The following is a 15,750-nucleotide window of genomic DNA, read 5'->3' on the forward strand; positions in this document are numbered from 1 at the left end:
ACAAAAGCTGTACAGATTATTGGGTATTAAATCGATTCGGACAAGCTTGTACCACCCACAAACGGACGGCTTGGTCGAACAGTTTAATCAAACCCTGAAAAAAATGGTTTGTAAATTCGTGCACGAAGATGCTCAGAAATGGGATAAGTGGCTTGAACCCCCGAATTATTGTATGGGTGTAAGCTTCACGGTGTCTTAGATGTCATGAGGGAAAATTGAGAGGAGGGACCTTCAACCAACAAAAACTAAATTCAATATGTTCTTGACCTGAGGGCAAAACTCCACACATTGGGGCAGCTATCACAGGAGAATTTGCTACAGGCTTAAAAACGTCAATAACAGGGGAGCTCGGCTACGGGAATTTACACAGGGATATAAAGTCCTTGTACTACTACCCACATCAAGCTCTAAATTACTCGCAAAGTGGCAAGGGCCATTTGAGGTCACACGGCGAGTCAGGGAAGTTGATTATTAGGTTAAACAAATGGATGGGGCGGAGCACGGCAAATTTAACACCTTAACCTCTTAAAACCATGGAGGGAGGTGGTCCCCATGGCTTTGGCGATGGTGGTACCAGAGAGGGAGGAGCTCAGGCCGGAAGTGAATTTAAAAGCCAATTGAGGCACCCCGGCCACTTGCAGAGACCACCTCTCACCCTTGCAAATCACGGACATGGCCCGGTTGCAAAGAGAATTCTCCGACGTATTCTCGCACCTTCCCGGTCATACGAACCTCATAGAACACCATACTGAAACAAACCCAGGGGTAGTGGTGTGCAGTCTTCCCTACTGATTACCCGAGCACAAAAAAAAAGTGGTCTGAGAAGATTTAAAGGCCATGCTTGATATGGGGGTAATAGAAGAGTCCCACAGTGACTGGGCCAGCCTGGTGGTGCTGGTTCCGAAGAGTGATGGTTCGGTCCAGATCTGTGTGGATTATAGGAAAGTCAACGTGGTTTCTAAATTTTATGCGTATCTAAAGCCTTGTATTGATGAACTGCTCGATCTGTTGGGTGCGGCTTGCTTTTACGACACTGGATTTGACAAAGGGTTATTGGCAGATCCCCTTAATGCCAACGTCCTGTGAGAACAGAGACAGGTTTTAAGAGCGAGCCAGATGCCAGTGAGGAGAGGGAGAGCTACCCACACACACACAAAGAGAGCGCGTGTTGACAGTCCACTGAAAGCAAGTTTTTTGAGTGTAAAATAAATTACCTTTGAGTTGAATTTTGCCATCTTCCACTTCCTCCTTCCCCCATCATGAACTTTGTTACAGTTTTATAGTCTCATTTGAGTAGCTCTGCTATTATTTAGAAATAAACTTCTGGTTTTCTGCTTCAAATAATCCAACAGAACAAGTGTCATTTCTCTACAGCTCCACAAAATACTTTTTCCTCTCTGCAATTCTTGTTATTGCCTGTGGGCACTCGACTGTAAAAACCAGAGCAAGCTGATAAAGGCTGGTAAAATGTGTCTCTCTTTATAGATATAAAATACTTGGAACTTTTTTAATTTAAGCACAGATAACTGCAAAAATAAGCTGTTAATTTGTGTGCCTCTAAAAGGAATAATGTGTGATCTGCAGAATATTGAAAAATATATTTTATGGCTGCTTTCAATAACGAGTAAGAGGGCAGATTATCACTTGATTTTAATGATGTTCTGAACAGCAAATGGTACATCAACATGTATAACAAAAATAAAATGGCAGACAGGTGCTTCAAGGCATTTTTCTAATTGGCACGTTTCAAGACAAACTCTCAAACATAAAATTACTCTCACACAAACACATGGATGCAAATGCATGCTCAAAAGGAAAGCTCAATTAGTTTTTATATAATTAAAATACACCTTTGTCTTTTCACACTTGCTTACTATGGGAGAATGCACAACACACAGATAATGAAGATGTCAATGGATTTAAGGGAATAGATATTTTAAAGGTAGATGAATCTTGTGAAACCTGCCAAGAACATTTCTGGGTCATATTTAGCTCCAAAATTAAATGAAAGGGTAACACTTTACAATTACGTTCCATTTGTTAACATCTGGTACAACATGTTACATCATGGTACTATCTGTTGTGCCTTTATGCTGAATTTAATAAAAAAAAATTTTAATATATATATATATTTTTTACTGCAATAAATATGGTTTAACAGTAATCGAAACCTAATGAGAATCATTATTGAAAATAGTAATAATTACCAAAAGTGTCTAACAATCAGTTATTGAGAATTTGTAGGGGAAATGTGCCAAATTATTATGAAAATAACATTGCAAAACAAAAAATGGTCCTAATAAAAAGTCTTCCTTTTCTTAATACAAAATAAAATGTCCTGTTTTTTCTTTGATTTTGGGGTAAAATTTGACCCTGACATGTTCTTGACAGGTTTCATGAGATTAACCTGTATATTGGAGATTATTTGTGGTCAGTGTTGATGTGCAGATTTCATAAATCTACCAGCTTCTGGAGTGTTTCAATGTTAAAAATCACTCAAACAGTCTAACAAGTTACTGTAAATGAACATCTTAAAATTTTGAGCACCTCTACACTACACTACATCCTTAAAGGGTAACGTGACTCCACTGAAATATATAACTGTGCTATGTTGGGCACAGACATAGAGGCTTCAAGAGTCTAAAATAATAAAATCCTAGATGCAGTGTATTGTGCAACCAAAATCCCATTAATAACCAGAAAAAAAAATAAGATTTGAATCACAGTTTACTTTGCATGCCTTTCATTCAATTTAGAACACTTGATTATCTAATCAAAATAAAAAAATATGCATTTAATTGAGGATAAAAATATGGATGAATATTTTCAACGATGAAAGATTTAGATACAGCAAATCCCCACAGGTATCAGTGATTGTTTTTATTTCACCTCTTAAGGCAGCTGTTGAACCAAGCCGTTCTAACTGTCGATTTCTCCAGGGTAGGCCATGGAGGAACAGGAATAAAATAATAATAATAATATTTTATATATATATATATATATTAGCGCAAGTGGGAGTGGATGGGTGTGCTTGCTCTATCTATGGGTGTATTCATGCAAACAGTGGATGTACTGCATGTAAATCAAGTGGCGCAAAGTGCAATTTGCTATTTTACTGAGAAATAGGTCATTGCGTTAAGACGTTTGAGAACCACGTCTAATTTCTGCGCAGTCTAAACTCAGTTCCTGCATGTGCAGTTTGGAGATTCCACCACCAGATATCAAAGAGCTTTAGACCACTTTTAATACTAGCCATGATTTGTTTCAGTAGATAAAAATGATTAATAATAATAATAATGTTTATTTTGTATAGCACCTTTCCAAAATATACATTTAAAAACAATTAACAATGGGAAAGAAGCAAAGCATATTTCAAGGAGGTGAGACGTGGGCGAGCAGGACGAGAACCAATGGTCCCAGAGAGGCTGACAGAGAACATATCACACATGCATCACAGTCCGGAGCAGCACAGGCGACAACACAGTCACAAAGCAGGGGATCCATTGCATACAGCCCAGTGTTGCTTAACAGAAAATGGCATATATAACAGTACACAGATAATGCAATAACATGACAAGAACCTCAGACTTAATAGCACTTGACCCAGCCCGTTAGAGCTTTGCACGCGCAATTTCACCAAACCCACTTGCGCCTAGATGTAGCGTATGCTTGCATAAAAATATAAAAACTTTGTGGCCATGCCCACTCACTTTGCACATATGATGTATTGCATAGCCCTATGCATATGGCTTAGCACTCTTAAAATAGGACCCCAAGTGTAAGTGCCCTCCAATTGAGCCGAAACCGATTATTTGAAATTGCTTAACGTGACTCAACCAAGTGTAGGTGCATCTGGTTTTTCAGGCCACATCCGTAAACTTTACTCCTCTCAAACTAAACTACACCAGCATACAGAACAAGTTTGAGAGCCCAACGATGACAAGGCAGTGGGGAACATGACAGCTGTTGACTTGCATGGCAATCTTCGAATCACCTCCTGATTTTAACTTTCATGAGCCACATCATGTGCAGCAAAATGTTGCTACCTAGCATTAACATCATCACAGAGGTGATCTCCATTATATTTGCATATAGTGTAGGAACTATAGATCACATTTAACCAGATATCAATCCAATCAATCAAGACTTGAAATAACTAATGGCAAACAGCCAAAAGTTAAAGTTCAACCCAACAAATGAAATAAATGAAATACTTAGTGATGTTGGAATTACAACCACAACAACGAACAAATATACTACAAGACCGATTTTCATTTTTAACTTGAATTCTGCATGACCATTTATATTCAACACTGAACACTGGCCAATACTTCTTAGTGTTCAGGGTATCAAGCAGTGATTCAGATGGAATGTTTCATTTCTTCTACCTCATTTGACCTTCTCTGAAACAGCCACACTCTCACAATAAATATTCAAACATGCATAAATATTACATGGCAGTCAATTCTCCAGCACATCTGAGTGAGATTTGAAGTGTTTCATAACACAGCTATCAAGAAAGGCTCTTTGTTCTATGGCGATCTACACTACACAACCATTTATTTGCACTAGATATCAGTCACAGGTTGTATCATCAGTTATCATATACTGTAACATTATAATAGCTTTGAGTCTAACTTACATTACGTATTTCCTGCCTTAGCTTTGTTCTGAGCCCATATTGGCTATGTGAAATGACATAACGAAGTTCTTCTGTAGTGTGCAACCTTTCAAACATGCATACTTTTTTCCACATATTTAGGGCTGCATATGCCTAATAAAACAAGAAGTTTTTTCAGCATGATCAAACTTACTGTTTACGCTGAATACACATAAAATGACATCATCTTTAATTTACAACATATTAATTTAATCAGTCATTTGAGTGTATGAGATTGCATGAGTAACAGTATCAGCCTAAGTCAGAGTAGACTCAACATTTAATTGGACGAAAACGAGACCATGAGGGACAATTTCATACTGTTGTGTTCCAGGCGTTTTCGTCACATTAAATATAAACCCTGACTAAGGTCTATTGAGCTTGATTTGGTATACAACTGTTTTTGGGATATTGATAGTAGTATCTTGAGACATTCCTAAGTTTTGATAACGTTAAATGAAAGTAGTTATTGCAACGTCCAAAAACCACAACCAAACTTTTATGAAGTTGAAGAAATTGACGTGGAAATGATATGTTCATACCTGGGCACAAACACACAGACACACACGCACAATGGAATTCTGTGCATATACAGTGGAAATAAGGAGCAACTGAAAAACTGTACACAAATAAAATATTTTCTTGAATGTTCATGCTGGCAGAGGCATTGAACTCCTTCAGATATTATGTATTTGATCGATTTCATACACGCTCGCACTCACACAAAGCACATACAGCACATACAGCACATACAGCACACACACAAACATGTAAACAGTGTCCTGACACAATGTTCATGAGAACGTTTGGCTAGCAAAGATGAGTCTCGCGGATCTCTGAGATAATGTTACTGGCTTTCTTCAGTGCCTGAAAGAGAAAGAAATGGAAAAACAGATTGGAAAGAGGCAAAACGAGCAGGAAAGAGCAGTATTGGTACAATAGTGCTACTGTACGTAAACTGTATAAAAAAGCTATGTTTGTATTTTTGGATCAGTACAAAAGCAGTATGATACAGTATAGTACGGTTGTTGTTTTTAAAAGATACATGTCGTCACACATGACACATTCTTGCCCTCAAAATTAGTTACAGTATTCAAAATGGGTGGAAGAGAACACAGAATGCATGGATCTCGATGCACATTTAAATGCCCAAGTGGAGATATTATATGTCGTACAATTCCGTGCTCCCGGACACAGCCACAATGGATGCAGACAAACGTTACAGCTGCTATTGTAAACACTCAATACACTTATGACACAAATCCAGATGTGCGGTGATGTCAAGCACACTTTCTGCATGTTAAAGTGATGATTCAAGTGTCAGGATCACAGTAGTGGAGTTATGCAGTATATTCCCGGCAGAGTAAAGCCAGATCATGGTCGTCTGCGGCATCCTCTGCTACATAGCGCTCAGAACTGATACTCAAGATAAGAACTGCATTCAGCACAGATTTTGTGGGCGTGTTTCCACCATTACCTGATCTGCAACATGACTTTAGTGACACAGCATGCAAAGGCACTACAGCACTTTTATCGGGTGCAGTTCATTATTAGCTTGTTCATGGAAAAGCTACACTATTGTAAAAAATAAATTAACAACTCTCAATGCTATTACAAATGTAATTAAGTTGATTCAAAAACTTTTTTTTAACCCTTAAAACACTATCATGGTGACAAATAAAAGACCAAATACCATATATAAGATCAAACAGAAGACTAAATCAAATCAAATCACCTTTATTGTCACACAGCCATAGACACAAGTGCAATGGTGTGTGAAATTCTTGGTTTTCGCATAACCCAGCCAAGCTGGGGTCTGAGCGCAGGGTCAGCCATGATACGGCGCCCCTGGAGCAACGGTGGCATCGTGGCGGTGTTGGGGCTAGAACCCCTGACCATCTAGTCAGTAACCCAGAGCCTTAACCGCCAAGCCACCACTGCCCCTATTATCATTGATCTAACAGGACACAGTGTCAATACCAGCCAGGCAGCCACAGTGCAAAGTGGCTTTTTTGTGACAGGATATGCAAATGAAAACCATGCAATTTGTTTTGAATGTTGAAATTATCTTCATCAACATCAACAACTGCTATTTATGTGGTCAAATGTGTATTTTTGCAAGGCATTTTGCTCGTCTGCTGGATGTATTTTACTGTCCACATATATACAAACAGACAAACAAACAAAAGTTCAAACGAGTTTCGAACTAGCGCTCCATTGCACCAGAGCCAAACGCACAACCCAGAGACCAACAGTACGCTTGTATCATCAGAAGTATGAGCTATTGTCTTCTCCACACCACTCTTTGTAACTTTAAATGCATAAAACAAATAATAACAACAAAATTAACACATTTACATTTTATTACACTTATGAGCAGGATTTCAATTGACAAACTTTTTGTTAGTCTACCACTTTCGACTTGCCGGGTCAAATATAACATGCAATAATGCCATTATTAATTTACATTTAATCTGCGTTGTTATTATTTATTTTTTTACTAGGGCTAACATAACAAAAAAATCTAATTTCGTTTTGATTTTCAGGAAGATGGTACAATTAACCCTCGTGCACTGTTAAGTTTAAGAATAACTTGTATTGTTTGCGGTCAAATTAATTTGTGTTGTATTTTTTTTAATGAAAAAAATTTAATAACACTAACTTCAATAAAGTAAAAACACTAAAGTTGTGAATTTTGGGGGGGATTTTACGCTATTTAGATGTTATCTCTCTTTACATTTCTCAATTACACAATGAAATTTGCATATGCAAATAAGCTAATTTATGTTAATTTCACTACAATAAAAACCTGAAGAAAATATGAGACTGTGTCATGTATTGGGGGCAGATTGCTGAAATCTGGTGGAATAAAAGAACAATTACATGACTTGAAAATCATGTCATTACAATAGGAACCAGCAGATGGCTGCAGAGATCCACTAATTCTTCCTGGTTGTAACAAAATGAATTTGTGTGTGTGTGTGTGTGTGTGTGTGTGTGTGTGTGTGTCCTATCTTGTGGATGTGTTATGGTCTCACCCTTTCATTTGTGTGTGTGTGTGTGTGTGTGTGTGTGTGTGTGTGTGTGTGTGTCCTGCCTTGTGGATGCGTTTTGGTCTCACCCTTTCATTTGTCTGTGTGTGTGTGTGTGTGTGTGTCCTGCCTTGTGGATGTGTTATGGTCTCACCCTTTCATTTGTGTGTGTGTGTGTGTGTCCTGCCTTGTGGATGTGTTATGATCTGCCCCTTTCATTTTTGTGTGTGTGTGTGTCCTGCCTTGTGGCTTAATGATTGATTTTATTTGACTAATTCCCCCCAAACACTTGTGTTATAGTCTCACCCATTCATTACTGCGTGTGTTTGTGTGCGCGCGCGCATGTGTTCTGTTACATAACGCAATTCTTGAGATAAACTATTTTAAAATAGTCTCCCTAATGTAAAAATCTATTTATTTTTGTTTATGTTTATATTAGTGCTAATACAATAATTGATGGATAAATTTAGGAAGCTATATTTGTGTAGATATCAACAAAAACAGTTTTTCTCTCTGAGAAGTTTTGTCTCTTTAATTCTTTACATCTAGTCGTTTAATGCACCGTTTGTTCACTGTCAGACATCAAAATCCTCTGCTGTGATCAATGTTTCTGTTACTATGCATAATCCAAAAGATTATTTGAGAGGTGTTATGGAAAGTATTTGTCAGAAGTCAATCTGCAGATTCTGTCCGACGCTGCTTTAATAAATAGTTTAGCAGTAAAAAGATTTATAAAACTGTCGGATGCCGTAAACTACATGTCGCACCCCCAGAATATAATCTCAGCCAGGGTATTCATGCGCAGTGTTGGGTAATTCTGCATATTTTCCTGATCGGTTTTTATAGACTCCAATGCTTCCAGAAATGATTTGGAATCAGTTATCATTAAAAAGGATTTCTGTGGAACAGTCTCAATGTATGTCAGTGCTAGTAATAAAGCATTTGCCTCTGCAGTAAAAACTGAACTTTGGACAGGGATGCATATGCCTTGACACAGTTGACTTGTTGCAAATGCTGCTGCCACTTGATTTCCAGATCTGGATCCATCTGTGTTTATTGGGATATGTTGTGGGAACACTGCCCTTATATCCAGGAATTGTTGGTAATACTCATTCGGATGAGTTTTGATTTTTGGTTTCTCGTTAAATCCAGATGGATTTTGGCCTTTTTGAGATCCCATGGGGGCATTTCGCAAAAATGGGTCTGCTCCAGAATGTTTAAATCCACTTTCAGATTCTCCAGATGGGTTTTTATATGTAGGCCAAATGGACAAATGTAACTTGGTTTTCTTTCATATAGTATTGAATGTTGAGTATTTTATATTCTAAAATAACAAAATTAGTTTAATAAGTTAAAATGATATATTGTATATACTATTACTATATACTGTATTTGTTGAATACAAATGGACATAATACAGCCTTATACCTGGGTTCAATTGCACTAACTAGTTGACTAATACTAATACTGACTGGACGAATGGTAGTTCTGTTTCATTCCTACTGATCGCCAGAGGCAGTGTAAACACTTTTGGATTATCGCAGCGCCAGCCAGATAGGTCGAGAGAATATACCAACAAAGTCCTGTAGTGACATATGCTAAGCCCTGGGGGTTATAAGCCACAGTAGCTCAGCACTCTGCCTCTTTCGCTTTCTCGCCTGGTTGAGATAGGTTGTTTTTGGTTAAGTTGTATATTTGCGCTGTCAAGTGCAGCTTACAAGAGCAGTGAGATATCGTCCTCGCAAGCTGTATCAGTGTGCATCTATGCCACTTCAACGGATTTGGAGTACTTTAGCTGCATTTTGGTGAGTTTTCATTGCTTTTCATCGGTAACACTCTGTGCCTCTCGGTGCAATCCGGTGGCTGGTGTTTTCCACGGCTATAAATTAACGGTCTCCCGTTGACGTAATCATCATCTATTCAGTTGTTCTGAGTGTTTTTCCTCGAATTTATGTTATACTCTGTACCCCTCGGTTCAATCCTTCGGCCATTTTAGAAATATTTTCTCTTTTTCGTGAGATATTTGTTGGCAATACCTTTCGGTTCACCCGGCGGAATCATATTATTTTTATTGACTGTCTTGTTGCTTCCTTACCATCATTCCGCATGACTTTAAACCTTATGGTGCTATCCGAAGGTGTTATTAGCGAGTAATTATGGCTCACAGCTCAAATGCCACTGGTTTCCCACTGACTTGTAAGCTGTGCCCTAATAATCTCCTCCCGGACGACAGTAATGACATCTGCCCATCGTGTCATGCAGATGTAGTGCAGGAGATTATTTTTTTTTGCTTCAGAGATGACCACTCACTGTCGCTTATGGTTCGCAAAGACAGAAGTGTCCAGTCCCTTGGGCCAGGTCTCACGAATGGCCAAGCTGCCTAATATATGCATTCCCACCTATCCCTCTGTTATGGGAGACGTTACACAGGATCTCCCTGTGCAAGCACAGAGTGCTACTCGTGGCACCGCAATGGCCAGCCAGACCTGGTTTCCTTTGTTGTTGAGCCTTCTGACAGGCAATCCATGGAAGCTTCCCCCGGAGGCCAGCGTCTGGCACCTGGATCCAGCTCCTCTGCAGCTTTGGGTCTGGCCATTGGGTTAAATCCTTCTCTGGAGCATTGTGAACCTGTGGTTATTCACACCATCTCCAATGCTAGGGCTTCTTCCACATGACAGATTTATGCTTCCTGTTGGAAGCTTTCTTTTGCATTGTGTGAGGAGCAGGGGCTCGATCCTGCAACAGGTGACATTCGGAGCATCTTAAGCTTTCTTCAACATTTACTGGAGGAGGGCAAAGCGGCTTCCACATTGAAAGTGTACGTCGCTGTGCTTTCTGCATATCATGTTCCAGTTGGGAGATCTTCTCTTGGATCTCACAGTCTTGTCTGCAGTTTTCTGAAGGGTGCACGCCGTCTGAAGCCTGCTCGGAATCCTCACTTTCCTGTGTGGGATTTGCCACTCATGCTTGCATTCCTTTGCTCATCCCAGTTTGAGCCCTTGCAAAGCATTGACATTAAATGGTTATCCTTGAAGTCTGCTTTTTTGTTGGCTATTGCTTCTGCGAAATGAGTCAGTGAGTTGCACGTGCTGTCTGTTAGCGAATTGTGTTTGCGTTGGTTGCTGGATGACTCCGGGGTGGTCCAACGACCCAATCCTTCTTTTCTTCCAAAATTCCTTCTTCCTCAGTTCATAAACCAGCACACTGAACTGGCCTATTTTCAGACTTCTTCAGGGTCTGATTCAAGTGCTCAACTTTTGTGTCCTGTTCGTGCCTTGAAGTGTTATGTGGACACTACTGCTCAATTTAGACAGTCAGACCAGTTATTTGTCTGCTATGGTGGTGTGAAGAAAGGTGCTCCAGTGTCAAAGCAGAGGTTGTCGAACTGAATAGTGGAAACTATTACAATGGCTTACAAGGCACCAGCCTTGGGAAACCTCTGCCCTGGGGCCTAACTTGCCATTCCACTAGGGCCATCTCATCTTCATGGGCTGTTTTTAGAGGAGTTTCCTTGGTGGACATCTGCACTGCCGCTACCTGGGCTTCTCCATGCACGTTTGCCAGGTTTTATAAGGTCAACGTTGCTGCTCATCATGCCATGAGTTCTACAGTTCTTCAGGAACGGCCTTAATTTTTCATCAGGTGGGTGGCATTCCTCATGACTATGTTGGTATGTGTCATCCAATAGTGTTTACACTGCCTCTGGCGGTCAGTAGGAATGAAACAGAATGCTAGTTACACATGTAACTGTGGTTTTGTGAATTCTGGATGACCGCGGAATGCGCGAGAAAGGCGTACCGAGGCAGAGTGCTGAGCTACTGTGGCTTATAACCCCCAGGGCTCAGCATACGTCAATACGTGACTTTGTTGGTATATTCTCTCAACCTAACTGGCTGGTGCTGCGATAATCCAGTAGTGTTTACACTGCCTCTGGTGGTCATCTGGAATTCACAGAACCACAGTTACATATGTAACTAGCATTTTAAATTGGTAGTTTTGCACATCCCTACCTTTTACCCGCAAATTCTGTATTACAGGGTGAATTAATTGTCATTTCACACAACTGCTCTTCAATAGACATTTCTTTCTGAGAAAAATAATCACAACGCTAAAAATCACAAAACATATCAGCATGGAAATATAATTTATCGAATCGGGAGGTCTGTGGCAATTCCCAGCCCTAATTGTGGTTGTGTTATAGTCTAACCTCTTCATTTCAGTCTCTGTGTGTAATACATTGTGGCTCAATGATTGATTTTATTAGAGAAATTCAAAATAAAAAACTGCTCTGTGTTAAATTCTCACCCATTCATTTCCTATGGTCATTTAAATTTGACCATGAAGAACACAAGTGTCACATGGCCTAAACTCATCGAATCCAGTCCAGATGTTTTTGTTTGTGTTCAGATAGCAAATGTAGGAAAAGTAACCATGTCTTGAGCCACTCGGATGAAGTTTACAATTTTTATTAGAGACATCCTTGCATTTTCTTCTATATGCCAATGGCAAATTCATAAGCTAACGAAACTAAAACTTTAATGCTGTTAGATTTCCTTTTACACATCAAAACGGCAAAAAATAATAATAATAAATAATAATAATAATAAAAATAATAATATTAACAATGTTAATCATAATAACTCACTTTCTTCACACTAAACTAAGGTGCAAAAAGTGTCCCTTCGTGCCGCTGCTGGTGATTTTGCAAACAAGAATTAATTGTTAATTGTGGCGGTACTGTGTGAAGCAACGAGGATCGTTTTGGTTGACTACCTACTGTATGGTTGTTTCAAAACACACACAAATATACCTCCAGCATCTGTGCGACCTCTGTGCGCTGCTGCGCTGTTTCCTGAGATTCAATGAGGAGCTCCTGCAGCAGAGGCTGTTTGTACAGCTGACCCACCAACTCACTCTGCAGATGCTCTTTCACAAAATTCACCAGGAAATGCATCACCGTCTTTGGCACACTACAGAGCAGAAAACAGAAAAAATAATGCAAACTGGCCTCCAGTCACCCAGATACTTTGCTCCCACACAAACAGGCAGCAGAAGCCTGACCTGTCCTGGATGCTCTTGCGCACGATCAGGAAGTAGCATTTGATGAGTCGCTGGATGATCTCACAGTCTCTCTGCTCACGAGCGCTCAGTTTGCGGGATACTGGCACAGCCTAGAGAAACATTTTCAAAAGCTGTAGGTGTAAAGCTGTAAAATTTATTTTTATTCAAACAAAATATTTCAGCTTTTTTCTAAAATTAGTTTAGTCTATTCAGAATGGTCTTGGAAACATTTTACCAGGCCATCATCAATTATTTTTGGAACTTTTTAAAATACCTTTTATGTATAAAGTTTATTGTTTTAGCCTCGTCTCAGACTTCCAATTGTTAACTACAATCACAATTCCGAAAAAGTTGAGACAGTATGGAAAATTCTAATAAAAACAAAAAGGAGTCATTTGTAAATTCTATTCACCCTGTGCTATTTTGAAATAACTACTACTACACATTATTTGATGTGTTACCTTGGGAATTTAATAGTTTTTATTTTTTACTGTATATATATATATATATATATATATATATATATATATATATATATATATGTATATGTGTGTGTGTGTGTGTGTATATATATGTGTGTGTGTGTGTGTGTGTGTGTATATATATACACACACACACACACACACACACACACACACACACACATATATATATATATATATATATATATATATATATACACACACACACACACACACACACACACACACACACACACACACACACACATATACATATACACATACATACAGATCAGCCACAACATTAAAACCACCTGCCTAATATCGTGCCGATATTATAACCCCCTCGTGCCGCCAAAACAAGACCTCTGAAGGTGTCCTGTGGTATCTGGCACAAAGACGTTAGCAGCAGATCCTTTAAGTCCTGTAAGTTGCGAGGTGGGGCCTCCATTGATCGGACATGTTGGTCCAGCACATCCCATAGATGCTCAATCTGATTGAGATCTGGGGAATTTGGAGGCCAAGTCAACACCTTGAACTCTTTGTCATGTTCCTCAAACCATTCCTGAACCATTTTTGCAGTGTGGCAGGGCGCATTATCCTGCTGAATGAGGCCACTGCCATCAGGGAATACTGTTACCATGAAGGGGTGTACGTAGAGGTACGTGTCAAAGTAACATCCACATGAATGCCAGGACCCAAGGTTTCCCAGCAGAACATTGCCCAGAGCATCACACTGCCTCCGCCAGCCTGCCTTCTTCCCATAGTGCATCCTGCTGCCATCTCTTCCTCAAGTAAACGACACACACGCACCCAACCGTCCACATGATCTAAAAGAAAACGTGATTTAGACCAGGCCACCTTCTTTCATTGCTCCATGGTCCAGTTCTGACGCTCACGTGCCCATTGTAGGTGCTTTAAGCGGTGGACAGGGGTCATCATGGGCACTCTGACCGGTCTGCGGCTACGCAGCCCCATACGCAGCAAGCTGCGATGCACTGTGTGTTCTGACACCTTTCTATCATGGCCAGCATTAAGTTTTTCAGCAATTTGTGCTACAGTAACTCTTCTGTGGGATCTGACCAGACAGGCTAGCCTTCGCTCCCCATGTGAATCAATGAGCCTTTGGCACCCATTACCCTGTCGCCGGTTCACCGGTTATCCTTCCTTGGACCACTTCTGGTAGGTACTAACCACTGCATACCAGGAACATCCCACAGATGTGCCGTTTTGGAGATGCTCTGACCCAGTCATGTAGCCATTACAATTTGGCCCTTGTCAAAGTCGCTCAGATCCTTACGTTTGCCCATTTTTCCAGCTTCCAACACATGAAATTCAAGAACTGACTGTTCACTTGCTGCCTAATATATCCCACCCCTTGTCAGGTGCCATTGTAATGATATAATCAATGTTATTCACTTCACCTGTCAGTGGTTTTAATGTTGTGGCTGATCAATGTATAAACAGTGAATACACAAATTTTTTAAGCACCATTTCTATTCATGCTGTAATTTGGTCAAATTATGCAAAAAGTGCTGCTATGATATCACCCTTAGCAAAACAAATAAAAGCACCCACAGTTTTGTGGAGTATTGAGTTACCGTATCGAGCAGGTTGACAGTTTTGCTGGGGCTCCCAAATCCGGGCACAGGGCCTTTCTCTTCTGATGACAATGTCTCATTCTTCCATCGCTTGCCTGCATCACCAGCCTCCGCCTGTAAACAGAGATTTTTAAAGGAATAGTTCACCCACAAATGAGAATTCTGTCTTCATTCTGTCAGATCAACTTGGCTCATCTCATTTGGTTATGATTGGTGTCACTGATATCAAACCTGCCGCAACGTGAATATGTGCAAGATCTTGGGAGGCATCATATAGCGAATAATGACTTTTAGTAAATCTTGATCAGGACCTCAAACAAAGCTATCATATAGGTATCATAGATGGGTTGTGTGGACTTACTTTACCTTTTCTGGTCACTATATGCTTTCACTGACAAAATTTACATGGACACCAGAAAGCGGCTTATTGCGAGAAAGTGGCGTTCCTGTTTACATGCACTGTTTAAGTGGTGTACTCTTCACTCCCGTATACATGCAGCTGGGTCAGTAAGCAGCTTTCTCTACAGCAAAATAATTTCCTGGGACACTTGTGTAAATACCAAACAATCCGAGGAAGACTTCGCTTTTTTATACTCTGTAGAGGTCTTCACGGGTCCACCCTAACCCGAAGACCCGAGAACCCGTATGGGTTCGGATCCACGTTTTATACGGTCAGCCGGGTCCGGGTCGGGTCCCATTCTATTGCTGCAGGTCCCGGGTCTGTTTAACATTATGTGTAATACCAGAGTCGATCCGAGAACACCCGGCCGTGATCAGACAGCGCTGATGATGATGGTGCTGTGTGTGTTGTAACTAAGTTGCAACATTGTTAAATTAGGATGAGAAAGTGTGGGCAGGAAATAAGGTGAAAAACGGAGAGGAGCCACAACGAGCTGAGTGACGTCAGAGGCAGAGCAGAGTTAAGGCACACGATA

General features: G+C 40.1%; 1 protein-coding gene across 3 annotated transcripts in view; it reads right to left on the reverse strand.

The window, feature by feature from the left end:
* Positions 1–1,633: 1,633 nt before the first annotated feature.
* Positions 1,634–15,750, reverse strand: part of LOC127423960 (dynamin-1-like protein) — a 42,703-nt gene continuing 28,586 nt past the window's right edge. For all 3 annotated transcript variants that reach the window (XM_051668684.1, XM_051668683.1, XM_051668682.1), the window contains 4 exons: positions 14,816–14,929; positions 12,754–12,863; positions 12,503–12,662; positions 1,634–5,527 (listed from right to left, as the gene is read on the reverse strand). In XM_051668684.1, the coding sequence (XP_051524644.1) occupies positions 5,471–5,527; positions 12,503–12,662; positions 12,754–12,863; positions 14,816–14,929 (441 nt within the window). In that variant the 3' untranslated portion in view covers positions 1,634–5,470. The remainder of the gene's footprint in view (positions 5,528–12,502; positions 12,663–12,753; positions 12,864–14,815; positions 14,930–15,750) is intronic.

Source organism: Myxocyprinus asiaticus, chromosome 33 (assembly GCF_019703515.2).
Source record: "Myxocyprinus asiaticus isolate MX2 ecotype Aquarium Trade chromosome 33, UBuf_Myxa_2, whole genome shotgun sequence".
Lineage (NCBI taxonomy): Eukaryota > Metazoa > Chordata > Actinopteri > Cypriniformes > Catostomidae > Myxocyprinus > Myxocyprinus asiaticus.